Source organism: Ylistrum balloti, unplaced genomic scaffold, assembly GCF_031769215.1.
Source record: "Ylistrum balloti isolate Yb309-2 unplaced genomic scaffold, AGI_CSIRO_Ybal_v1 Utg371582, whole genome shotgun sequence".
In the NCBI taxonomy this organism is placed as follows: domain Eukaryota; kingdom Metazoa; phylum Mollusca; class Bivalvia; order Pectinida; family Pectinidae; genus Ylistrum; species Ylistrum balloti.
The window spans coordinates 189,090-215,105 of record NW_026782813.1 but is presented as its reverse complement, the minus strand read 5'-3'; the positions used below and the strand labels follow the sequence as shown (position 1 = coordinate 215,105).

Sequence of the window (26,016 nt, the reverse complement as noted above, 5' to 3'; positions counted from 1 at the left end):
GTAATATTAAAGTAACTTCAGAGAGTATTTCTGTAGAATTACTGCACGTGCTAAAATACAGCAAAAATATATGTGGCAGACGTATTCGCCCGTGGATAGAGGCTGTGGCGGTGCCAGTTGACGGATAAAATATCTACAGGTCATCAAATGCGAATATTTTATAAGCCGAGCATAAATTTGGATGAATGGAGAAATTAACAATACGAAAATGTCAGTATTTCAATATTGATTAAAAATGGTTTTTAATAGAAATAAATATTACAGATTTTTGTAGGTTTGGTATAAAATGTAAATATTTTCTGTTTCTAGTTAGCTTCGAACGCTTCATGCAGCTAACTCTAAGGAATTTAACAAAATTACTCACTTAATTTACGTCTCTGACTCATTCGTTACGATAGTATTATTAAGGTTAAACTACCTATCGGAACCACTTTGCTTGTGGGCTATCGCGAGTATGGTTGAAAATAGAGGACGATATGCTGTGATCACCAGGTGATGTCCGCTAGCGATCATGCTTTGTAGATTTTTGGCAACAGTGATTCGATCATATTTAGACGCTTTGATGCACACCCTCGGTTTGTTGTGAGTATTAACCAATTTTGACAAAAACCGGTAAAATGTCAATAACAACAAACGCTGGCCATAGCAAGTTTTATCGAGTTTATCATGTAAACAAAAGCTAAAAATAGATAATGTATCAACATCGGAATGGTCAGATGATGCTGACTGTTTGAAAGGTCAGTGACATGACGTTTGATGATGATAACGATTATCAGTGTTGCCTCATTGTGTTTTAGATATGTTTTAACCAAGGCCCTGTGACCTAGCCAGTGGTTAGGTCCGAGGGTCAGCTTTCATTGACTAATGTTAAGCTGACATGTTCATTGAATGATATATCTGCACGTTTTGGCGTTTTTTGTTCAAATATTTACATTTCACAACATTTAACAAGTTCCGTGGTGTGTGTATGCATTAATTACTAAGTTCATTTTCTGAAAACGAAATTACTGGTTTATATTTAGTTGACTACATGTTCTTGTTCTGAAATTTAGGTCATGTCGCTCTAACCATTTTTGACATATTGTTGTGAACTTCTGGGTCATATACACAGGCCTGATTAGGTCACCTATTTATTTAGAAGCGACCCATATACTCACTGGGGGACACAAATGCCCTAGTATTTCCATAAGAAATCCTGGTAGTTGACAACATACTGCTACATTTCTATTTGGTTAAATAATAAATTAAGTTGTAAATATACTTAATAGGTACAGTCGCATAGTCTCCAACTACAATGTACATTAAAACCTCATCACCTGTAGGTAATTGATAAGTATCTTGAGATTTAAGACTGTACTCCTCTGAGAGGTAAAAAAATAATCCAGTATTAAGACTTAGTCTCAGGTGACCTGAAAATACTAAGTTCCTTCGATCCTCATATTGATATTATGATAATATCCACAGGAATAGACTAGTGGTCACAACTGCTTTCTTAGAAGTTCTACCCTTTAATCTAGCAGTCACCAGTAAGCCTGTATCAATTGATTTAAAAACATTATTCTAAATTACATGTGACTACAGAAACTTAAATCTTTGATCTGTGAGATGTTTTTTAATCAGTTGACTGGTACTTCCAGGATAGGATGGTTTGCTCCAAGTAACTGGATATCGTGGAAACCAACTTCAATGGCTCAGCTTGCTCAGGCAGAAAATAAACTTTTGCGATGTAAGTATATAGAGAGTTACGAGCCTTTGTTTCACTGTCCATTATCTTGTCCTTGGCATACATATTGGATTTCTTTAAGCTGAAGAGATGGCTGCAGGAAGAAGTGATTTTTCACTTCTTGAAATACTGGAAATCATTATTTGAAATAAGAATAGAGGTTAATATTTTACATAATTTATGATTCATATTTGCATTTATTGAAATAACTGTCTTTGAATGATGACTAGTACTGTGCAACATTTTGTATGCAAAAATGTTCCTTGGATTAGCAGAATACTAGAAAAAGGCCTTTTGTCAAAATAAAATGTGTAGAGTATAGAGTTACACATTCTCCACTTTTGATAAAGTTCCTAGAGAGATCATGATGGTGCAAAATCCATTGATACATTAACACACTGATCGTTTATTTACAATGACAAAGAAAGTGTCAGTCGACAATGAACTTTGATATGGATGCAAATCAGAGAAATCCAAAAAAATTGTCATTATTTTGCTACTTTATTTGGTTGACAAAGTAATTACTGCATTAAGAAAAATTAAAACCATGTCTTGTACTAAGGGATCGCAAATAGCCACAAAAATTGAACGTTAGCAATCTGTTGTGTGTATATAGCACTTCCCACTAATGGTGGTTTGTGTTTCTGAGGAAGTCGAGATATAGAACTGAACCGGTGTATGGTGCCATAGTTGATTCCTTAGGCAAGACACTTTACCCGAATTTCTCTGGCTGGATAAGCCTTTTTTGCCCAAAAAACTATATAAATAAATATATGTAAAAAATAAATAAAATGCTAATTACTGCATCTGCAGGAAACGAATAGACCATTCCCAATGGGTGGCTACTCTGCTGAACAACGTGTGGGAGGCCCATTAGGCATTACCATCCATCAGGGTTTTTATTCATTCCTTCCCAATGGATCAGTTTCTTCCCAAAGTTAGATTAAAAAAGCCCTTTCCAAAATGAATGAATAAAAACCCTGATGGATGGTAATTGTTCAGTAGAGTAGTCACCAGCTATTAATTTAAGACGTCCCCTTCTCAAAATGACCTTGCCTGTTCACATAGTGATAAATCCTACAAACAACTAAATTAAATTAAATTAGCAATTAAAACAGTTGATTTATTTTGCAAGAAAGGCAGCATGTTATAACCCAGCGAACAAGCAAACAATTTCTCATTGTGTGTACATGTTTTTATGTATTCATATCCTTTCAGGTGTAAAACATGTCATCAACAGAAGATTTGTCATATTACCTCGAACCCAGCACCGTATCTGGACTATTGCAGTGAATGAAGACTTTGAGAGGGCCGATAAGAGTCAAGTTACTCCCATTGTCCTTGTGCATGGTTTTGGAGGCGGCATAGGACTCTGGTCCCAAAATTTAAATTCTTTAGCAAAGAATGCACCGGTGTATGCATTTGATGTGCTGGGCTTTGGTCAAAGTGCTAGACCAACATTCAGCAAGAATGCTGCTTTGGCAGAGATGCAGTTTGTGGAATCTATAGAAGAATGGCGAAAAGAAATGAAACTTGACAGCTTCATAATGTTGGGACATAGTTTTGGTGGTTATCTAGCATCATCTTTCGCAATCAGATATCCAGAAAGTGTGAAACATTTGGTGCTTGTGGATCCTTGGGGTTTCCCAGAGCAACCTCCAGTACATCAGAGAAGAAAATTACCCTACTGGGCTAAACTTACTGCAGCACTTATGTCTCCATTCAACCCACTCGCTGCTATACGTGTAGCTGGCCCATTGGGTAAGTTTTATATACTGTCTTGTCGTGCAGCCAGCTGTCTAGGACTTGAAATCTTCTAATTATAATTGGTGACACATGGTATTTTTATGCCTGTAAATTTTCATAGTTTTCATGTAATTTGTCCTTTGGGTAACATAAACTGCAATGTTTACACTATTGGAACTTGTCATCGTTTGAAATGCCATAATTATTCGTGGGACTTGGTTATTCATGCCTGTAAATTTCCATAGTTTACAAACAAGACGTACATAGAGACATCTCTTTGTGCACCCTGTAAACTGTCACATGTATGTAATTGGTCCTTTGAGTAATATGACTAAGCTGCCAAAATTGTATTAGCATATAGCCAGTAGGCCCTCATGGTGCTAAGCTGCCAAACTTGTAGCTGGTCATTTGAGTTCATGTACTTATGTTGCCATACATGTTAATTCTTGAACAAAATTTGTTTACAGTATAATTTTTCTGCAATTAAAACCCAAGATTATCCAATTGGAACATTAAAAAGGGAACATTTCATTATGTTACATATTTATGATCAGTCACTTCAACGATAGGGCATTTGTGGAATTGTTGAATTTGGAGGGAAATTTGTCTGATGAAGATTTAAGATATTGGGAACTTTCGGCTTAAATATAAAACAATTTTGATTTGGAATGGGGGCCCATTATCGACCCCCAATAAACCCTTCTAAAGAAAGTCCTGAAAGATTATAAATAAAACAATTCAGGAGTATTTACTTTGTCAATGGAGGGAAACCTCTCCATATAATGTATCAGTAAGTTGTGGATAAAATCATACAGATAATTACATACATATACACATACTTTTTTCAGGTAAAAGTCTTGTTAAGAATTTTCGACCTGATTTGAAATTGAGGTTTTCTGACGATGATGATGAGGACACGATTTTTGATTACATATACCACTGTAATGCACAAACTCCAAGGTAAGTTAGGTGATTTTAATCTTGGTATATAATGGTTTGCAAAGTCTTGAATTTGTGATTGTAATCTTGGTATATAATGGTTTGCATAGTCTAGAATTTGTGACTACCCATTTGAAAAAAGACCCAGTAAAAAAGTGAACCAAATTTGTTATTCAAAGTTTAAAGTTGGGCAATGCTAGATAGAGTTCACTGTATTAAAATTCTGATGTGGACAAACAGCAGTGATTCTGTTCATGTGATTAATAGGCTAAGGAAATGCACAGAATGTATAATTGACTTTAAATGTGCTAATGCCAAATTCAAATAATTGAACAATAAAAAAAAGTCAAAAATCTTATCAAAAGCAATCAAAAAAGAAAAAACTGACACAAGTTGAACTCTTTGTAAGTTGTTGTAAACACAACTGTCTGAAGATGGCTGGTGAAAACTCATATACATAGAATGTATATTTAAAAGGGAAGTTACGATTTTGCTTGACTTCTTCAGAAATTTTGTGTGAGATGCGCATATTTGTTATATTTTTGTAATGTATAAGAAGAAGTGATAAATTTTGAAATATGACTTTATTGATTTAGAAACCATTGTATTCCCTATTTTTATGATGGCTATACATATACGATGTACTAGCACATGAGAGCTTGTAAAATGTCATACTATTGATTGTATTTAGTGGGGAGACAGCTTTCAGGAATATGACAAAGGGAATTGGCTGGGCCAAAAGACCTATGATACACAGAATAACGGACATCCCAGACTATATTCCCATCACTATGATCTATGGAGCTAAATCATGGATGGACAGTAATGCTGGTAACCATGTCAAGTATTTGCGGAACACAAGCTATGTAGACGTACAGGTAAATTTTGTGGAACCCAAGATCAAACATTGCACAATATTTCTTGTGTGAACTTGACTTTGTGAATAATTTGTTTTTTGTTGATATGGTTGAGACAGTGGTTTCTTTAAGATTTTGTTTGCAAATCTTGAAACTATCATCTGGGATTGTAATCTGCATGCCCAAGTTTTCTCAGGTCCTAACACTAGATGTAAGATGTTTGGAGAAAGCAACCAGAAATCTGTCAGTCAAAACATCTATAATCTGGTGTTAGGACCAGGTGAAACTCTGGCTTCAGAGTCTGCATTCCATGAATTATTCCAAGATATACAAATACACCCTACATAGGATGTTGGTACTGATATACAATGTATGTAAAGCTCAGACTTACACAGTTTCCAAATTTCTTGTCAAGCATAAAGCAATGAACCAAAATTATATGGCATTTGGAAGAGTACACACACTGACCACACTTTATTTTTTAACTTCTGAAAACGTATGATATTCAGCAAGTTAGTTTTAGACATGCTAAATATTCCATAGTTCAACCACTGTCCCGATCTCTACCACAGGTTACTGGAAGTATTTCTATGATATAGAATTCTCTTCAGTCAAAAATATTCACTCTCTAACTACTAGCTGGAGAGGAATCACCAAAAGATTTCGAGTTTGAAAACTTTTGAAATCCCTGGCCAATATACTGCTGGACATGAACAGAAAAATATGTTCATGCTACAATCAGGATGCTTGCGATTCCCAATTCAAAACATATACTATCTTGTTTGCACTGTTCCTTGCAAGAATATGATGTGACAAGTATGCGGCTTGGTGCTTTTTAGCACACCTCGTCTGAACAGCAAATCACTAATAATAATGAATGACTAAGCTGATTATGAACACATTTTGTCAGAAGCATCCTTGGAGGAAGGGGAACAGATTTTGTAAAAATATTGGGTCTCAGTCCCCAGGGGCCTAAGGGGTGGGACTCGAAAAGTGAAATTTTGCAAGTTCTTAAAAATCCTACTCCTCCTGTAGGAATGATTGCTTTTTTGGCCAAATTTGGTCTGAAGCATTATTGAGAAGGAGAATAAATTTTGTAAAAATGGTAGGTGTCAGCCCCCTTGGGTAGGAAGGGTGGGGTTTAATGGGGGAAAATATAGCAAATTATTTAAATCCTACTTCTCCTGTAGGAATGAATGACTGGATTTTGTCCAAATTTGGTCTGAAGCATTCCTGGGTGAAGAGTAACCAATTTAGTATAAATGATGGGTCTCCACTCCTGTACTAGGAGGGGAAGGGCCATTATAGGAAATAGAGCAAATTCTTTAAAATCCTTCTTCTTCTGAGGGAATGATTTGGTTTGAAGTATGAATTGTTTGGCTTCCCCTCTAAGGATAGAGGGTTAGGGTCCAATAGGAAAATAGATACGCTTTGTGTTGTGAGGGCTTGGATATTTAGATTTCATTTTCCTTTAATGAAGCGATTTGAGCCAAACAGAGCCAGATGAGCAATACAGGCCCCATGTGCCTCTTGTTTAGATATTGCCCTTGTAAATGAAAACACTTTGGGTATCATAATTCTAAGACAAAACCAGGTTTAAGAATATGCCTGTTGTTCATATAGAAATTAGTAGGATTACTAAAGGGGTCGTATGCACCTGAGTCTTTATAGCTTCACAGTTTCATTTGTAGCATTACATCTACAGCAACTGCACAGTGTGAAAGACTTCAAGTAACATTTGTACATCATAATAGCTAAAGGCTTGATGTCGAAACGTTTTCAAAAAATATTCACAAAACCTCAGGGACTTTGTTAGGAATTCATGCCCTGTGAACATTAAATTTTGTTTTTGTGGTATAAAGAATTGTACACATAAGTTTTGTTCCAGCTTCAGGAAACTAATGACAAACAAATTTGATCGTAATTTAAGTAATGCTAAAATCGAAATTCTTACTCCTATCATAATGTCTACAGAAACATATATGTACATATTTTAGCATTTTTGTAAAGTAAATATTGTGCTAAAATATGTACATTTGCAGTATTGCATATATTGCATTTTCTGAATGTTATTCATATACCAATCTAAGTGGATGAGCTATTTTATCCTTGTGCTAATTTGCCAAAAAGTTATATTACACTAAACCAAATTTGATTGAGCTAAGTCAACAGAATACCAGTAAAGCAGATGTTAACTGGTAATTTTTTTGTACTAATGTACTGCAATATCACTTTTTATTATATTTATATTTATACATTTATATTGGTGTTGATGTGTTGTTTTCAATTACAGGTAGTGAAGGGAGCAGGTCACCATGTTTATGCTGATAAGCCAATACCATTCAACACACTTATAACACAGATCTGTGATTTGGTAGACAGAGGCATCTTACCCTTAAAATCTAATAGTCCAAAGTACAAACAAGGCATGACAAATCGGACAACAAGTGAAAGTTCACCAGATAAAGACCTAACTCAGCCAGACACAGTACCAAGTTCTTTATAGACAAAATGTTCAGTGTACTTCCAAACATATATTATCATCCAATCTCTGTATAGGATTTCACTTCATTTGTTATCTCATCATTAGTAATGAGTTTGCGTTCTCGAAAATAAAAACAGTACTCTGTCCTCAAGGTGGTAATGATGGTAGTTTTACATTCAGTTAAGTGATTTTCTTAAAGACTCTTAGGTAAATTGAACCTAGTGTGATAATTAGCCTGTTCAGAAACAATGGCAGGGAACTTAATTTGGTCTCATAGTACACATTTCTATCTGCAGCACGTTTGTCAGTTTATCCAGAATTCTCTGGAATGTTATTATAGGTTGAAACATGCAATTCACAAGATGTGTACAAGTATATATTTCAATATAACAGAGCGTAATCGTCACTGACAAGCATATAAAAATGACTTATTAGTAGCAAAGAACAGTTTAAAAAGCCATCATTTATGTCGGCAAAAGTTTTCTTTTTTTAAATATTTACAATTGAAGCATACATTTTAGACTCTTTAGACTAATCTCTTAGTATTAAATTAAACCTCTGAGAAATATTAAAAAGTTTTAATGTCTCAAACTAATTTGTAAACTTGGGGAAAGTCCTGGTAGAATTAAAGTCCTTGTACTGGCCACCATGTAACATTTTTAATATTGACAGATTCTGCATATCTTCAATCTTTATAAAGTGCTTCAAGTTTTATTTTAGAAAGAGGTTATTTGGTTTTTGCTACTGGAAGTGTTTGCATTTATAGATTAACTTGAGTTAGTCATATAATTAATTTGTCATACTGTTGTCGCATACACACACAACTGCAGATATTTTTTAAAAGTTGTGTTTGGTATCCCTGCCTTAATAAACAGTGTTATGGCCCTTCATTCAGGAATGATATTTTTTCCAGGCATTTGAACTCTTGCCAATTTGCAATTGTCAAATTTTGTATGAAATTTGCTATATTGTGTATTTCCGACAGAGTTGTAGCCCTTTGTTGATTTATATTCCAATTTTTTACTTGAGGTCAGTAGTTTAATAGTTGACCTGTTTTAATTTATACTTGAACATGAGTAATTATCTAAATCTGAACCCTATTACCTGTCATTCCTATGATGTTTTTAGAAGAAAACAAAACCAATGTTTTTTTTTCTCAGCTCATTCCAAAGAATAGTCTTGATTATTCAAACTTTTTTCTGACTTTTTAAATCAGTGTAGAATCTATTGATTCCAGAACAATATTGAAAACTGATACAATGGCTGAATTATTAGGACTATTCAATGGTGCAGTGCTTTTATCAGATATATCCGATCATCAACAATGATTTGTTTTATTGTACTTTTTGCATAAACAGTGTTATTTGTCTTGCATAAGGTGTTATTTGAACAAGAATAGCAAGTCGTTAACACGATGAATGTATAGATAAAGTGTTTTTGTGCTTTCTTATGTTTGTTGAGTCGCCCTACAGTCTACTCTGCCTGGAAAAACCAATGTTTTCCCGCATATATGCTTGAAGAACACATTATATAAAAACTCAGGGTACTGTCAGTAAATATATCTAATGTGTAAAGAAAGTGTATGTTGCATTTACTGTTTGCTATGTCAAGTAAATGTGATTCACGTTAATAAACCATGCTTTAAATTTATTAAGGAACTGAACTTGTTCTTTTTATTGTTTGAGAAAAAACAATGGATATTAATCACATTAGATTCTGGCAACACTGTTCATTTCTTTATTTGTGGATATTTCTTAACTTTTCAATTCTCTATAACAACTTATACGTACACAAAAGGTTAAAATGGTGTCACTATGGACATAATTTTGTAATGAAATTTGACAAATGAAGCTTTTGTTTTGGTTAATAATGAATATGCTTATAATATAGAGTTAAATGACAAAGCATGTGACGAGTTTTCTAATTTATAATTTAATTGCAACAAATACATTTCATGTCAATAAAATAAATAAGCACAGCCAACTGAAAAATAAAAGTAACCAAATGGACGATTATCACAAATGTACAATATAACATGTCTAGTCTAAGTGTCAGTTAAGATTATATTAATATTTCAACAAGGTAAACTTCCCACTTTAAATAAATAGTATGAGTATATATATTTAGATACATGTATATGTAACAAGAAAAACATTTCTATACCACAGTCTGTTGCCATGGAAGTACCTAATTCATTTTACAGATTTGATATTGACCAGAAGTGTTTACCTGTCAAGGGAGTCAGACTGCTGGCCATGGCATTTCCTCTCAATTTTCATAGCAGAGAGTGTAAATCAAGATTACTAAAAAACTTACTCATAGAATTGATATATACATTTCCTAACATTTTCGGTGACTCACCGTCCCAAAGCCCACTCTCCGTGTTTGAGCATCAGGATTGTGGGTCAAGATGAATTCTGGAAAGGATTTAAAAAAGACCAAATGTGAATAGATCAAGTCTGAGGCAAGGAGCTGACTCAATGCATAGGCTTATTGTAGTATAATCATGGGTGTCACTGGACTTAATATACAATAACCATGGGCAGTGAAGACTTTTGAGTTGATTCACTATGTGGCCTTACAGTATGATAATCATCATAGGTAAGTACTTAAATACAACGAATTGACTTGCTGCAGAATCTTATTTCAAAATTAATTTTAGAGGAACTGGAACTCTGAATTAACTCACTGCACAGACTTATTACAGAATGAGACTCTGAATTGACATGTAACACAGACTTCTTACAGAATGAGACTCTGAATTGACATGTAACACAGACTTCTTACAGAATGAGACTCTGAATTGACATGTAACACAGACTTCTTACAGAATGAGACTCTGAATTGACATGTAACACAGACTTCTTACAGAATGAGACTCTGAATTGACATGTAACACAGACTTCTTACAGAATTAGACTCTGAATTGACATGCAACACAGACTTATTATAGAATAATGAAACTCTGAATTGACATGCCACACAGACTTATTGTAAAATAATGAAACTCTGAATTGACATGTCACACAGACTTATTGTAAAATAATGAAACTCTGAATTGACATGCCACACAGACTTATTACAGAATGAGACTCTGAATTGACATGCAACACAGACTTATTACAGAATTAGACTCTGAATTGACATGCAACACAGACTTATTATAGAATAATGAAACTCTGAATTGACATGCCACACAGACTTATTGTAAAATAATGAAACTCTGAATTGACATGCCACACAGACTTATTGTAAAATAATGAAACTCTGAATTGATGTGCCACACAGACTTATTATAGAATAATGAGACTCTGAATTGACATGTAACACAGACTTATCGTAGAATAATGAGACTCTGAATTAACTACGTACAAAGATGAATTACAGTGGGATATATCTGGGTACTTCAGGATTAGATTGAAGCCTTATTTAAGAAATAATCAATTGAGGCTTCCTAACTGAAGCTTAACCTGAAGTTCTTTAACAGTAAATGCCCACACCAAATTTGACATGATCACACCAAATACAATTTACCTCGAATTGTTAAGTCTCTAATACAATTTAACATTTCAAATTCGACGGCAAATACGTTTTTTCCCCCCAAGGTTTCAAATTTTTGCAGTTTGCCAAAGGCTAAAACAGAAAAGATGTATTTTCACTCAATTTTTGACATGTACAAGAAGTTTTTATTAATTTCATTTTTAACGTATTTGTTGCTGGAGATTTATTGCATCCTTGAAAATATCAAAGATAAGAACCCACAAAAATATCACCTTTTCCTAATTTCATTCATTTTATTTTTAATGTATTTATTGCTGGAGATTTATTTGCATCCTTGAAAATAGTAAAGATAAGAATCCACAAAAATATCACCTCTTACAGTATATCATATACAGTGTCACTACACACTTAGTTAATCAAACTGAGCAAAGATATTGGCAAGGTCATCCAGTGTAGTCTGTGTGTGAGTGTCAGTGGAGGAAAAGAGACCAGGGAGTGTGGTTTGTGTCTCTGTGTCAGTGAGACAGGTAGAGCCGAGCTGTGGTGTTTGGGTAGCCTCGCTCTGATGTAGCGCATCAGTAGACATCCCGCTTCGTTGAACAGAAGTGGTTTGTGTGGCTGAGGACTGTGTATCTTCCCCTACCATTGTTGAAAGCGGATCATCTACTGACTGGAAATCAAACATGGTCTGTGTCTGGATGTCGGTAAAGGTGAAGTTATCCAGGTCAAGGTCATCAGTTGTTTGGGTCTCCATGTTGTTCATTAACAAATCAAACATATCAAAGTCATTGATGGTCTGAGTGTGCATGTCCATCAGCGTGTCAGAGGCATTGGTATTAGTCTGAGCTGTCCGTAGTAACAGAGAGTCCAGGTCTGATGCTGAGGTCAAAGTCTGCACTTGAGAGTCAGTCAGTGAAACAAACTCAGAAATAGTTTGCTGGGAGTCAGAGGTCATTGAGCCAGCATCCTGACCCTTTGAAGTTTGACCACCAAATACACTTGTTTGAGTGATGCCAAATTGTGAAGAAGCAGAAGAGGATGTATTTATAGAATCCATAACTTGGGTAGATGCTTCCACCAAATTGCTAAAAGATGATGATGGCATGCGTTTTGTGTAAACAATGTCCCTGGCAGAAGATTGTATATCTTCAACATCTGTTCCTACAGATATATCTCTACAAGTTGAAATAAGAAAGTTCTGAAAATCATCCCCCAGGTCCAAATCTGTGGATGTGCCCTGGGTGTTATTACTTCTTTTATTCAATGAAACTCTGGAACCAATGTTAGAAACTGGGCTTCTTGATGTTTCAACAGCCATGTTACCAGAGTGTTGATTAGGTACCAAAGAAGGTGAACAATCTGCAACAGCTTTCCTACGTTTACCTGTCGCTCTTGATCGCCTAGAATAAGTCTGTGGTACTCTAATCCGCATAGAATCCTCCATTCCATTGTCTGCGTTCACAGGTGCATTGGAAGTGGGAGAAATAAAAGTGTTCATGTCTTTTGGAGGACTGTTGCTTGGACCCATTGTAACTTTGTGTGCTGCTGAGGAAGAATACAGAAACACATCGTCAGGGTTGATGACATCTTGAAGGGGCATGGCAAGAGTTTGACATATGTTATCCACCATTCTATTTGTCTGTGCACATGTGCTCATCATCCCCACACTCTCAACCTGACATGTGGAGTCACTTGTCATTGTGATGAGAGCTAGAGGGTGAGCTGCTGATGTTTGGGAAGTTGAGTCCATTCTTAGTGGTTCCCCTATGAGGGATCCTTTACGTCGTCGACGCTTCCTTACGGCTGTCTGTTCATTAACTGTCTGCGTTTCACTGGAACAGGTCCTGCCTTTTTCAAGTGCCCTGACCTTGGACCTTGGGGTCATTTGTGTCCCAACAGACAACTTATGAATTGGAATATTTGCAGTTGCCATGGCAGTCTGTAATATGAGATCACCTGATGTCTGTGTCTGTGCAGCATTTCGTTGTTGATCTGTTGTCTTCCTTTGTGGAATTGTCACATTTGTTTGCATTCCAGTCTCCATCAGCAGAGCTTGTGTCTGAGTATTTGCTAATTGATTTTCACCTGAAACATGACTCTCATTCCTTGGCATTTTGCCATGATTATCTCCCCTTTCATGTAAGTTTTTCTGATTATCTGCATTCTGTTTGTCCTCTACTTTTTTCTGTTTGACCTTGATATTGTCAACAGTCACAGTGACTGTGGTTAATGGGATCACATTGAGGTTTGGAGTGGGCTTGCAAAGAATAGGTTTGAGGTGAGTAACCTTTGTCCCCAGTGAGCCTGGATTTGTTTGAAGACTTGGAGGTGTTGGTTGGATGTTAACTAGAATTACTTTAGGAGGTGGTTGTCCTTGGAAGGGATCCTGGCCAGGAAGCTGGTTCTCAAACTGTCGTTTTTTTGACTTCTTCATTTTTCTGTGAAAATATGAAAATTCACATTACTTTCCAGTGTTTGCAATACTGTTCATATTGGTTTTGCACCGCGTCAGTACCAACTTTTAACTTAAACTTGTCTTTTTTAATCCCATAAAGGTAAGATGACATTCTACATTACTTATTAATAGATGAAAATATAGTTTATACAAATATTTTGTATCTGGTTGATACAAACCACCCAAATTTTCAAATGCTGATCCAGATTAATTGTACATGGAATTAATTTGGATTTTCTGATTATATGTTATATACTGTTCGCCACTCTGAACTTTTCATTTCACAAGGAAATGATATGTGCAAAATAGACTTTACCATTGTAAATAAATTCAAACTTCTCATTAAAGACAGGTAGGTGGCGGTAACACAGAAGGACGATACAGAATTTGATGCCTCTTTTACGAGCAAACAGTTGACATTGATTGGTATATTACCAGACAACTGGTTTAATGGCAAATATTATGGCATCTTATTTTACAAGAATTACTGAGATTTATATTAATATCAAGTGAACTACCTAAAATTTTGTTCCAGTAACTTTAAGACTGGGGTGGTGGCAAATATTTGTCAAAAAACTTAAGCTTGAATCTCCAATTTTTACTTAAAATATCTTCCTTACTCAATGTCAAAAGACAGACCACACTCTACATTTTAATTCATAGTCAACAAGTTCTTATTAATTTCAGCATAATTACTTTTTTAAAATTTTTTACTATGTACATTATCAAAATAATCTAGAAAAAAATATGATATTTTGATACAATGTCAGTGAGTTGGTATATGATTTTAAAATCTCATTTCCACCTGAATTTGACATTGTATCAGTTTCAAATACTGACTTTGCTGCAAGTTCCTCTCTTGCCTTGATGATCTCTGCAGGTATGTCATGTGACTTTCGTTGACAGTGCGTTAGCATAGCCTCCCGTGTGGTGTAGGGGCACTGACAAGTTGCACACTTATAGACAACGCCACATCTGACCTCATGGCGATCTTTGTCACGACTCAAGCTAAATGCAGCACCACATTTTCCACACTTGTACTTTTTCTCTCCGTGGACCTTATTGAAGTGCTGGAAGAACAGGGAAGGTAATTTCATTAACAAAATCAAATCTTTTTGAGTAACCAAATTATTTGCTCCTTTCTATATATAATCATGTAGTCCTAAATACCACTCAACACATAACTTTTTACTCAAAATAGAACTGAGGATGATGAATTAAAAAAATAACGCAATTATTGAAATATCAGCCAAATCTTAATGGATAATCCAAACACGAATTTGATGAAAATATGGTGAAATATCAACAAAAGAAAAATTTACACAAAAACTCCTAAAAAATTACAAGGAGAATAAGACCAGGTGTTCTGGAATGGGTTTATAACTGGGCAACGATACGTCATTTGTTGGAATTTCAAATAAAACTGCAATAAATACAGGTTGTTTTATTACCAAGCATGAATTTATTTCCATATAGATATAATAAGTACAGTGAGATATATAAAACATTTAAATACTGATAAATACAGATGTGTACTGATTGGACCTTAAAGGAGATTTTTTATGAAATGAGTTTTAAAAGTTTATAATGTGCCTTTGTGATAAAATGAAAACAAGGAAAGATTACATTTTGACAAGTTTCAAATGGAAGCCTTTTTTGGGCCATTTTTAATTCTAGTAACAAATACAGAAGAGGCTTACAGAATGAAATTACATGTGAATTCACTACATGAGAGACAAATTAGATCATAAAAGAAGATAAGTGCAATAATACAAATCAGATAAATTATATGATAACCGGGTGTAAGTATGATAATACAAATCAGACAATCAAAGGACAGTATATTTAATGGCCATTGTATATCTGCAAATCTTTCCAATGGGCCTCATAAGCATATTTATATTTTGAATAATGGATTCCAGTTACCAGTGTTAATCTGAGTTAACATTGCATTCAGTAGGATGTGATTACATTCTAGATCGAAAGACAATGATATGAGGTAATTTTGCCATCATATTGACCTATGTCACATCAACAAATTAAACAATGCCACTGTTGCAATACTTTATCTTATCCAATTGTTAATTGTGATGTTACAATGTGTGGGTGTGTAAATAAAGATGATGTCATTATTGAATTCAATGTTAAAGAGTACGAACAACAGTGTGAAGTCCAAGTTATTCCTTAACATTCCAATGTATTACATGGTGCTGTGACCAGGATGGAGACTGATGAAGGCATTGCGGGCTGGAAACAAGGTTGTCATTACAATAATGCTGAAAATACTAGACTTGTGTAATGAAGATGAAAGTGAGGCTAAAACACTTAAAAAATGAAGAGATATGAAGACTTTTAAAGACTGAGCAATAAAAGAGTAAAAACAACATAATGTGAAGTACAGTACATCTCAGAGCTATTCCTCAATGTTCAAGTTCATTACAACCACAGACAACTATGATTTTTCTGGAAGCTCTTCCAGTAATATAATTATATTGGAAAACACCTTTTTGATTAAATACATGCTACTATTTGAAAATAATACCTGAAATATCATTAAAAGTATCTGTAACTACTGAAAAGCTTTTTGATTGTATTTATAGTCAATATAAATAAAAGTGACAGATTAAATCATAATGTTTGTAACCTCCTGATGTCCTAGCTAGTGGACATCAGTTTATTTATCTGTCAGCCGTCATTACCGCTTAACACCAGCTGTACGAGCAACTGGCATTAATTTTGGCAGAGGAGCTATAACAAACCATCAAAAAAATGCAAATTTGACTTTTATGTGTCTGACTTCAGCCTATATAGTATAACTATACTCCTGTAGTTTTTTACCTGTTTGAGCAGCTTCATGGAGGCAAAGTGTCTCGGTGATGAAATGTTATATGGACATGAAGTTTTTGGGCAATGATATTCTGTGGGAAAGTCTCCATTTTTATCTTTGTTATTGCGATTCGCTGAACTGCTTTTCTGTACAAGAGAAAAAAAACAAATTGTAATGAAAATGATACTATACAAAAAACATATCTATAAACATTGGTTTTTTTCTTCTTTTGATAAAAAGTGACATGCATGTACATAAACATATATCAAAAATTAAAAGAATAATGTACACATATCATAGCTTTCTATTGATAAATGGTAAAAATATTGCAAAGTAAATTCTAAAAACTAATCCATTTTTTGAACGATTCTTATTTTCTATTTGACAGAATGTCAAACTCCTTAATACTGTGGAACGTTATTGATTTACATTATAGAATATTATGGTTTATCATAGTATTATTGTAAACAAATACTTGTTTTGTTTGTTTACTGTCTGTTGTATACATGTGTAAAGTAGTAGGTTGGTGTGACTTGTATTTAGTGCAAAAAACGGTCTCTATCACTCAGCTCAATGAAGCATGCTTCTTTGGTTCAGCTGGTAGAACTGGGTGTAAATCATGCTGGAAACTGGATCGATTCTTTGTCGGGGAACTTGACAGGAATATGCAGTTTTCCTGTTTTTTTAACATGTATACAAATGAGCGAATGGAAAAAAAACTGGCTTAGACACATGCTTGTGTCTGACGAAGGCCAAGCTGGGAGAGAGAAGGGTGATAACTAGTAGTTTTTGCACGATTTGATCATATTGGATTAGGATTGTCCCAGTGGTTTATACCTGATCGACAATCCCATGTGTTTTCGTGACGTGCATACGTAGACAGCTAGTATTGGGAAGGATCTGACCACAGTTCTCTATGGGACAAGGTACATTAGACTGGACATCTCCGAATGTATCCTCTGGTGGACATACGATCCAAACACCTCTGCTCTTGTCAAGAGTCATAGCATTTTTTGTCTGATCACAGGGGGTCTGGCCCTGGTTTGGACCTTTATCAGCTCCAGCCATCCTTACACTGTTGCCATATCTTAGGCCTACGCTCTATCGATACCATATCCAGTTTATGAAGTATGGGTATATTCGAGTACACAGAAAAGCCACAATATGTTTACTAATATACCCCGGTGACATAACTCCATGACTTCAGTCATAAATATCTCTCAGCTTTGCCAGCTTCAGCGGAAGCGGAAGTTTCACGGTACGAGGTTGATATGATCGGACGATGATTTACAGGATAGGGCCGGAGCGAGTTGTTAACAGAAAGTCGATTCGGTCAAGTCTGTTGTGTGTGGTCAGATTTTTAATACAGCCAACTAATTTGGGGGTCCCTGCTTACAGATATATATGTATCTCTGATATATATATATATATATAACACGTCTCTGCACGCCTGTAACATTTTCTCTCTTTGATTACAAAATTTATTTAGGTCAAAGTCATACTCTTCTTTCCTATTTACAGTTGAGAACCCAGTTCGAATTTGACTTGAGAAAATGAGTCCCTGGCCTGGTTTTGGGGAAGTCGTCTAGTCTATGGGCTACACCAGACCAGAGACATACATAACACATATATACGTCTCTGACCAGACTCATATATAACACATATATACGTCTCTGACCAGACTATATTCGACAACTCTTGAAATATCTTATAAATTACTTAATCAACTACTTGAACATACATTTATAGGAGATTATCTCTGATTTCTTAATGACTAACATTTTTCCCCCTTAATTTAGAGGGGAACGGCTATATACCGACACCAACTTTTTCGGGGTTTAAACACCGTAAAAATGCATTTACGCTCAGCAGTTGCCCTTCACACTGCACTAAGATTTATACCAGTATTATTGTGAAACGTACAGATTTTTTAAATGGCCTTCGGCATCCCACAAGCCGACCAGTGATACTTTATTTGAAATAGGCTCTGCCTAAAAGAGAGCGCAAATTGATCAACTAGATGTGCAATTTGAACTGCCTGATTAATGTCTGCACTGAAGCGTGTTTTTAAATTTGTTTCTTGTATCTGTAGCAAGAGTTTAACAAAGCACCGGAACACACATCATCATCATCATAATCATCACCATAATCATCACCATCATCATCATAATCATCACCATCATCATCACCATCATAATCACCATCATCATCATAATCATCACCATCATCATAATCATCATCATCATCGAGATAATTGAGGCGTTGGTTGGATGACGCAGTTGTAACGCATCCGTCTATGACCCCTCGCATGTTTACAACAACTTTGATCAATATACGTTATAAAAAAAGGTTTCTATATGTAGATAAGTCATCCTACACATAAATATACAACCACACAACAGAAGACAACCAAGAGAGAGAGAGAGAGAGAGAGAGAGAGAGAGAGAGAGAGAGAGAGAGAGAGAGAGAGAGAGAGAGAGAGAGAGAGAGAGAGAGAGAGAGAGAGAGAGAGAGAGAGAGAGAGAGAGAGAGAGAGAGAGAGAGAGAGAGAGAGAGAGAGAGAGAGAGAGAGAGAGAGAGAGAGAGAGAGAGAGGAGAGACAGAGAGAGAGAGAGAGACAGAGAGAGAGAGGGAGAGAGAGGGAGACAGAGAGAGAAAGAGAGAGACAGAGAGGGAGACAGAGAGAGAGAGAGAGACACAGAGAGAGACAGAGAGGGAGACAGAGAGAGAGACAGAGAGAGACAGAGAGGGAGACAGAGAGAGAGAAAACAAGATAGAGAGGGAGGAGAGAAGGAAAGAGAGAAAACAGAAAACAAGAGAGAGAAGGGGAGAGTAGTGGGAGAGAGAGAGAGGCAGAGAGAGATACACAGACGTTTTTGGGATTGGAGACGATGTAAAAATTATTAGATTTATATTTTACACATCATTCCACATTTGAAACAACCAACGATATAATTGTTTCATATTTAATTTTTTCCTTTCGAAACAAAATAGAAAATAGAAAAACACCATGTAATCTCCCTCAAAAAAGGAATGATATGAGTATTCGATCCAAGAGCTTTGCATCTGAGAGCAGGGATCTTATCACTGTGCTACCGTTACGTTATTGATACTAGACTTATTAATTGTAGAGTTTGAAATGTTAATGTATCTTTCAAAAAAGAAAATTGAATCCTGTTTGTCTGTTAAAGTTATTACTAATAGAATTTACACTGACAGTTTAACACAATGGAGAAACGTCCAGTGTCTTTCGATCAGATTGGATTTGCCTTAGTCCCTTCATATCACTGATGAGAGGAATAAGGGCGAAACTGTTGTAAGGTGCAGTTTAATTAACTACTTGGCGTTACTGTATCTAACGTTTGATAGCTTCCTTTAGGAGGTGACAAACCCCACCATCCACCTTTTTGTGTATTTCTTATATATGTTCTGTACAGACGTCTGTGTCGGTAAACACTCATTTGCATACATGGTGCTGTTTCACTTAAAATTCAATGCAACTAATAAAACCAAACCTACCTTGAGGTATTTTTTTGTTTATAATAACCATTTGGTCACTTTACTTAGCAATGTTTTTACGAAAAACTGAAATACGGTGAGTTTTTGAAGCTATTGGGTACTGGTGTAGCGGATCTGTTTTACAAACGTTCAATATACGTTACCTATACCGTGATACACAAAGGGCATCAGGTAAAAATATTAAATAAGATTATTTAAACGGAGGTGAGGACCGAAATTTAATTTCACAATTTACAAAATGTAATACCCGACATTACTTCAATGTCTGATTTCGTTGGTATTCTTAAATTAGTGTGCTTTGAAGTGAATAGATTTGAAATACCGCGTTTAAGTTTTTTCCTTTTGTATATGTAGAATACAAAAGCGAGATTAGAACACGTCTTCATGAAGAAGTCAAGTGTGACTTTGCTGGCAAGTGTGGGCTGTCACGTGAGCAAAGCTCCCGAAAATAGTGTTCTACTTATACCCTTTTCTAGTCGCTTTTATGAATGTGGCCATAGCATGTCCGTTACGGTCTGCTGAGTTCATGTACACTCCTGGGGATCTACAGGAAATATGCAATTCCATAATTGCCAATCTTTTAACACCTTTATTTATTTTTTTAATCAACTATCGTAAATTGCAAACAGTCAATATGCTGTGTGATCCAGGGACCCTTATTACGAATGCCAGGGTTTGGTGATTCAGACTGATTTATATAGACATATATAACGTAACGTCGAGAAATTGGCGATCGTGACAGGTATTTGTTTGGCTGACACATGTAGATTTCTCGGACAGTTGAAGAAAATCATTATAGATCTAGTTTCGAATAAAACGTTACAATGGTTTTAAAACATCCGTTTGATTTAAACATATTTAATTCCAAATAAATAGTTACAAAATAATTGGACATAAGTATTCACAATGAGTAATGAGAGGGAGAGAGAGAAAATGAGAGAGAGAGAGAGAGAGAGAGAGAGAGAGAGAGAGAGAGAGAGAGAGAGAGAGAGAGAGAGAGAGACAGAGAGAGAGACAGAGAGAGACAGAGAGGGAGACAGAGAGAGAGAAAACAAGATAGAGAGGGAGGAGAGAAGGAAAGAGAGAAAACAGAAAACAAGAGAGAGAAGGGGAGAGTAGTGGGAGAGAGAGAGAGGCAGAGAGAGATACACAGACGTTTTTGGGATTGGAGACGATGTAAAAATTATTAGATTTATATTTTACACATCATTCCACATTTGAAACAACCAACGATATAATTGTTTCATATTTAAATTTTTCCTTTCGAAACAAAATAGAAAATAGAAAAACACCATGTAATCTCCCTCAAAAAAGGAATGATATGAGTATTCGATCCAAGAGCTTTGCATCTGAGAGCAGGGATCTTATCACTGTGCTACCGTTACGTTATTGATACTAGACTTATTAATTGTAGAGTTTGAAATGTTAATGTATCTTTCAAAAAAGAAAATTGAATCCTGTTTGTCTGTTAAAGTTATTACTAATAGAATTTACACTGACAGTTTAACACAATGGAGAAACGTCCAGTGTCTTTCGATCAGATTGGATTTGCCTTAGTCCCTTCATATCACTGATGAGAGGAATAAGGGCGAAACTGTTGTAAGGTGCAGTTTAATTAACTACTTGGCGTTACTGTATCTAACGTTTGATAGCTTCCTTTAGGAGGTGACAAACCCCACCATCCACCCTTTTGTGTATTTCTTATATATGTTCTGTACAGACGTCTGTGTCGGTAAACACTCATTTGCATACATGGTGCTGTTTCACTTAAAATTCAATGCAACTAATAAAACCAAACCTACCTTGAGGTATTTTTTTGTTTATAATAACCATTTGGTCACTTTACTTAGCAATATTTTTACGAAAAACTGAAATACGGTGAGTTTTTGAAGCTATTGGGTACTGGTGTAGCGGATCTGTTTTACAAACGTTCAATATACGTTACCTACACCGTGATACACAAAGGGCATCAGGTAAAAATATTAAATAAGATTATTTAAACGGAGGTGAGGACCGAAATTTAATTTCACAATTTACAAAATGTAATACCCGACATTACTTCAATGTCTGATTTCGTTGGTATTCTTAAATTAGTGTGCTTTGAAGTGAATAGATTTGAAATACCGCGTTTAAGTTTTTTCCTTTTGTATATGTAGAATACAAAAGCGAGATTAGAAGACGTCTTCATGAAGAAGTCAAGTGTGACTTTGCTGGCAAGCGTGGGCTGTCACGTGAGCAAAGCTCCCGAAAATAGTGTTCTACTTATACCCTTTTCTAGTCGCTTTTATGAATGTGGCCATAGCATGTCCGTTACGGTCTGCTGAGTTCATGTACACTCCTGGGGATCTACAGGAAATATGCAATTCCATAATTGCCAATCTTTTAACACCTTTATTTATTTTTTTAATCAACTATCGTAAATTGCAAACAGTCAATATGCTGTGTGATCCAGGGACCCTTATTACGAATGCCAGGGTTTGGTGATTCAGACTGATTTATATAGACATATATAACGTAACGTCGAGAAATTGGCGATCGTGACAGGTATTTGTTTGGCTGACACAGGTAGATTTCTCGGACAGTTGAAGAAAATCATTATAGATCTAGTTTCGAATAAAACGTTATAATGGTTTTAAAACATCCGTTTGATTTAAACATATTTAATTCCAAATAAATAGTTACAAAATAATTGGACATAAGTATTCACAATGAGTAATGAGAGGGAGAGAGAGAAAATGAGAGAGAGAGAGAGAGAGAGAGAGAGAGAGAGAGAGAGAGAGAGAGAGAGAGAGAGAGAGAGAGAGAGAGAGAGAGAGAGAGAGAGAGAGAGAGAGAGAGAGAGAGAGAGAGAGAGAGAGAGAGAGAGAGAGAGAGAGAGAGAGAGAGAGAGAGAGAGAGAGAGTGAGAGAGAGAGAGAGAGAGAGAGAGGAGAGAGAGAGAGGGAGAGAGAGAGAGAGAGAGAGAGAGAGAAAGAGAGAGAGAGAGAGAGAGAGAGAGAGAGAGAGAGAGAGAGAGAGAGAGAGAGAGAGAGAGAGAGAGAGAGAGAGAGAGAGAGAGAGAGAGAGAGAGAGAGAGAGAGAGAGAGAGATGAAAAATATACGTTTTAAGAAAAGAAAAGAAGTTATTATATGTAGATAAGTCATCCTACATACAAAGTTTCTATATGTAGAGAGAACAAACGTGGTGCTCTATTCTTGAATGGTTAAACTTGTAATGGGATAATGATTGACGTCACGCATTTGCAGATTACATTGGTATGTAACAAAGTTGAAACTTTATCATTACATCGTTTGTTTTCATATTATCTGTATCGAACAGCTGGGCGTTATTTTCACATAATGAAGTTTACTGTTATGCGCTAATGCCATGAAGTTTGCTAATCAATGTCCATAAACTGCCAATCAGAAAATTAAAATTTAGACAGTAAAAACCTTTAGACGAGTAAAAGTTTAAGAAAGATCTGTCATATATACCTTTCCATGCTGCGTGTGCCTTTGACGACGCTTATGACGTCGATTGGGCACATAACACTTGATAAGACAGGTTGTTGATGACCATCTTCCAATCAAGGAGAAGACTCCCAAAATCAACAAACCTGTAGTGGTGGACCAAGTTCAAGTTCAAGTTTATTGGATCCTCAGATACATGAAAATGTATAACATGAGGTAAAACAATACTATATCAATAGATACCTGACAAAATGGATGGTAACTGAAAGTCGTAACGCTTCACTGTATTTTGTTAGGACTAATCAAAGTACACAGTACTTTCATAGATCAGACTGATAACAACTAGCACAATACAATTTACTTATATAAATCAAGGTGGTAGCATAACATCACGCTATATAAGGATACCATAGTGTTACTTCAAAATATTTTGTTAAGACTTTAAAGAACTACTGATCTACAGTCTAATGTCTAATAAATGTTGTTCTGACCACAAAACAGTTTTATGTGATAATGATCGAGTTATATTGTATATCAAAATGAGGTCTGTAAAATTTTAAACTCTCATTTTGTAAATGTTGCAAGTGGTGTTGGAATAGATCTTGTTGGAAATGAGGACTTCTCCAGTCACCTTAGCCTAGACTTTATACAAAAGAACCATGTTTCTGTGAATTCTTTTAGTTTTAATCATACTATACCATCTACTATTGTCAAGGTTGTTAATGGTCTTGACAGTAAGAAATCCACAGGTATGGATGGCATATCTCTGCCAAATTCTTAAAGTGGTTCGGATTCTTTAGTGTTGGCTCTCACAAACCTTGCACATTTTAGTTTTTCGGAGAGGACATTTACTGAAAGCAAGCCCAAGTAGTTCCTATCTAAAAAAAAAAATCCGATAGGTAAAGAGAACTATAAACCTGTCAGTGCTTTGCCTGCATTGTTTACAGTTTTAGAGTTATTCATGACAATCTCTCCTCATTCTTTGAATCTGTTTTTAATCCTTTTTTTAATCTACTTTCAGGAACGGTTACGGGTGCCAGATCACTTCTGCGACTCCTTGAGGACTGGTGTCAGGCCTTGGATAACAACAAATACGTTGGTGCCATCTTGATGGACTTGTCCAAGGTTTTTTTTACTTCCTACGACACGAACTGTTGCTGGAAAAGCTGAGGATCTATAGGCTAGAAAGCCCTTCTATTGATCTGGTCAGCAGATTGGTCTTGGGCCCAGTGACTGGGAGCATTTGACCAAAGGAGTACTTCAAGGGTCAATCGTCGTCCGTCTCTTATTCAATATTTTTATTAGTGACATCTTTTATGATATTTAGAATTGTACTCTTTATAATTACGCCGATGACAACACTTTGCCTTACATCATTGAGGATCCTGTTATCTTCTCCAATGTACTATGTACTAGAAAGTGAAAGCCAAAACCTAATTAAATGATTTAGTGATAAAGATATGCAAGCTAAGCCTTCTAAATTCCAAGCTGTTTAGGCAAAAAATACACGAATCTTCCTCTTTTTAAAATTTTGTCATGAAGCTAAATGTGAAGATTCTGTAATACTATTAGGTAATGATATTGATTATTTATCAAAATTTGATTTATATATTTCAAACATATGTAGGAAAACATCCAAACAATTGTGTATACTTAAGAGATTCGACTGTAACCTTACTAAGTTATGCAAGATACTTATTTTAAGTGTTTTTTTTTCTGTTCAAATTTTAACATTTGTCCACTTGCATATCATTTGTTGAAAAAAAAACAAAACAAACAAAAAAAAAAAAAAAACAAAAAAACAAAACAAAACAAAAAATCTAGCTCGAGAAGATACGAGCAGTCAGGTTTATTGAGAATGATTTTAGTAGTCCTTTAAGTGTACTTTTAGAAAACAACAAATCTACATATCTCCATATAAGTCGGATCAAAAGCATGACTATAGAAGTTTTAAATATTTTAAATGGTCTCTCTGCAAAATACATTTCAGACATTGAGAATTTAAATCTTCCAATTATCATTTCAGGAGGCTCCACAGGTCAGAACGAACCATCAGATTTGGAAAGAATCTTTCCGTTTTCAGTCATCATAGGTGTGGGATGGCTAGTTCTGTAGATGTAGTATTTGTATTTAATTATCTGTCATTCTCTGCCAGTTACATGCATACATGTGTGGTCATTTATCTAATTTCTTAATTTACATTGCTTTGGTTTATTCAATTGTTTCCATCCTATCTTTACAGTAAAACAGTTTAATTGTTTAGGTCAATGGTCATTTATTATTTAGTTTTATGCTTCTTACTAGTTTTCATATTTGCTTATTTTAGTTGTGCTTAGTCACTTGTATTGCCTGTGATAATTGTGTTTCTTGTTTTTATGCCTTTTTGTTTTCGTTTTAATAATAGCTCTACAGGGCTTCAGTTATATTGTTTTTAAACATGATGTTAAATAAAGGTTCTAGTATCTTTTCTTAATGTGCCTATTAACAAAAAGAAAAAAAAAACTTGTAGTTATGA

At 35.3% G+C, this 26,016-nt stretch overlaps 3 protein-coding genes across 5 annotated transcripts in view; 2 read left to right on the top strand and 1 right to left on the bottom strand.

Moving 5' to 3' along the window:
- Positions 1-426: 426 nt before the first annotated feature.
- On the top strand, positions 427-9,400 carry LOC132563096 ((Lyso)-N-acylphosphatidylethanolamine lipase-like). Of its 2 annotated transcripts, none has more exons than XM_060227856.1 (6): positions 427-492; positions 1,638-1,726; positions 2,942-3,484; positions 4,318-4,429; positions 5,100-5,286; positions 7,559-9,400. In XM_060227856.1, exons 1-6 carry the CDS (start codon positions 455-457, stop codon positions 7,769-7,771), a joined length of 1,182 nt encoding a protein of 393 aa, XP_060083839.1. In that variant the 5' UTR covers positions 427-454; the 3' UTR covers positions 7,772-9,400. The 2 variants fall into 2 exon arrangements, with proteins under 2 accessions (XP_060083839.1, XP_060083838.1); XM_060227855.1 differs by having other exon boundaries at positions 442-582.
- Positions 9,401-9,664: 264 nt separating this feature from the next.
- On the bottom strand, positions 9,665-17,725 carry LOC132563094 (ATM interactor-like). Of its 2 annotated transcripts, none has more exons than XM_060227851.1 (4): positions 17,371-17,725; positions 16,545-16,679; positions 14,547-14,776; positions 9,665-13,689 (listed from the first exon to the last, which is right to left on the bottom strand). In XM_060227851.1, exons 1-4 carry the CDS (start codon positions 17,599-17,601, stop codon positions 11,664-11,666), a joined length of 2,622 nt encoding a protein of 873 aa, XP_060083834.1. In that variant the 5' UTR covers positions 17,602-17,725; the 3' UTR covers positions 9,665-11,663. The 2 variants fall into 2 exon arrangements, with proteins under 2 accessions (XP_060083834.1, XP_060083835.1); XM_060227852.1 differs by having other exon boundaries at positions 16,545-16,674; positions 17,371-17,476.
- A 5,987-nt stretch (positions 17,726-23,712) lies between these two features.
- Positions 23,713-26,016, top strand: part of LOC132563098 (protein phosphatase 1 regulatory subunit 12B-like) — a 30,584-nt gene continuing 28,280 nt past the window's right edge. Inside the window, exons 1-3 of the mRNA XM_060227858.1 lie at positions 23,713-23,717; positions 24,087-24,250; positions 24,523-24,626. Coding sequence (XP_060083841.1) covers positions 23,713-23,717; positions 24,087-24,250; positions 24,523-24,626 — 273 coding nt within the window. The remainder of the gene's footprint in view (positions 23,718-24,086; positions 24,251-24,522; positions 24,627-26,016) is intronic.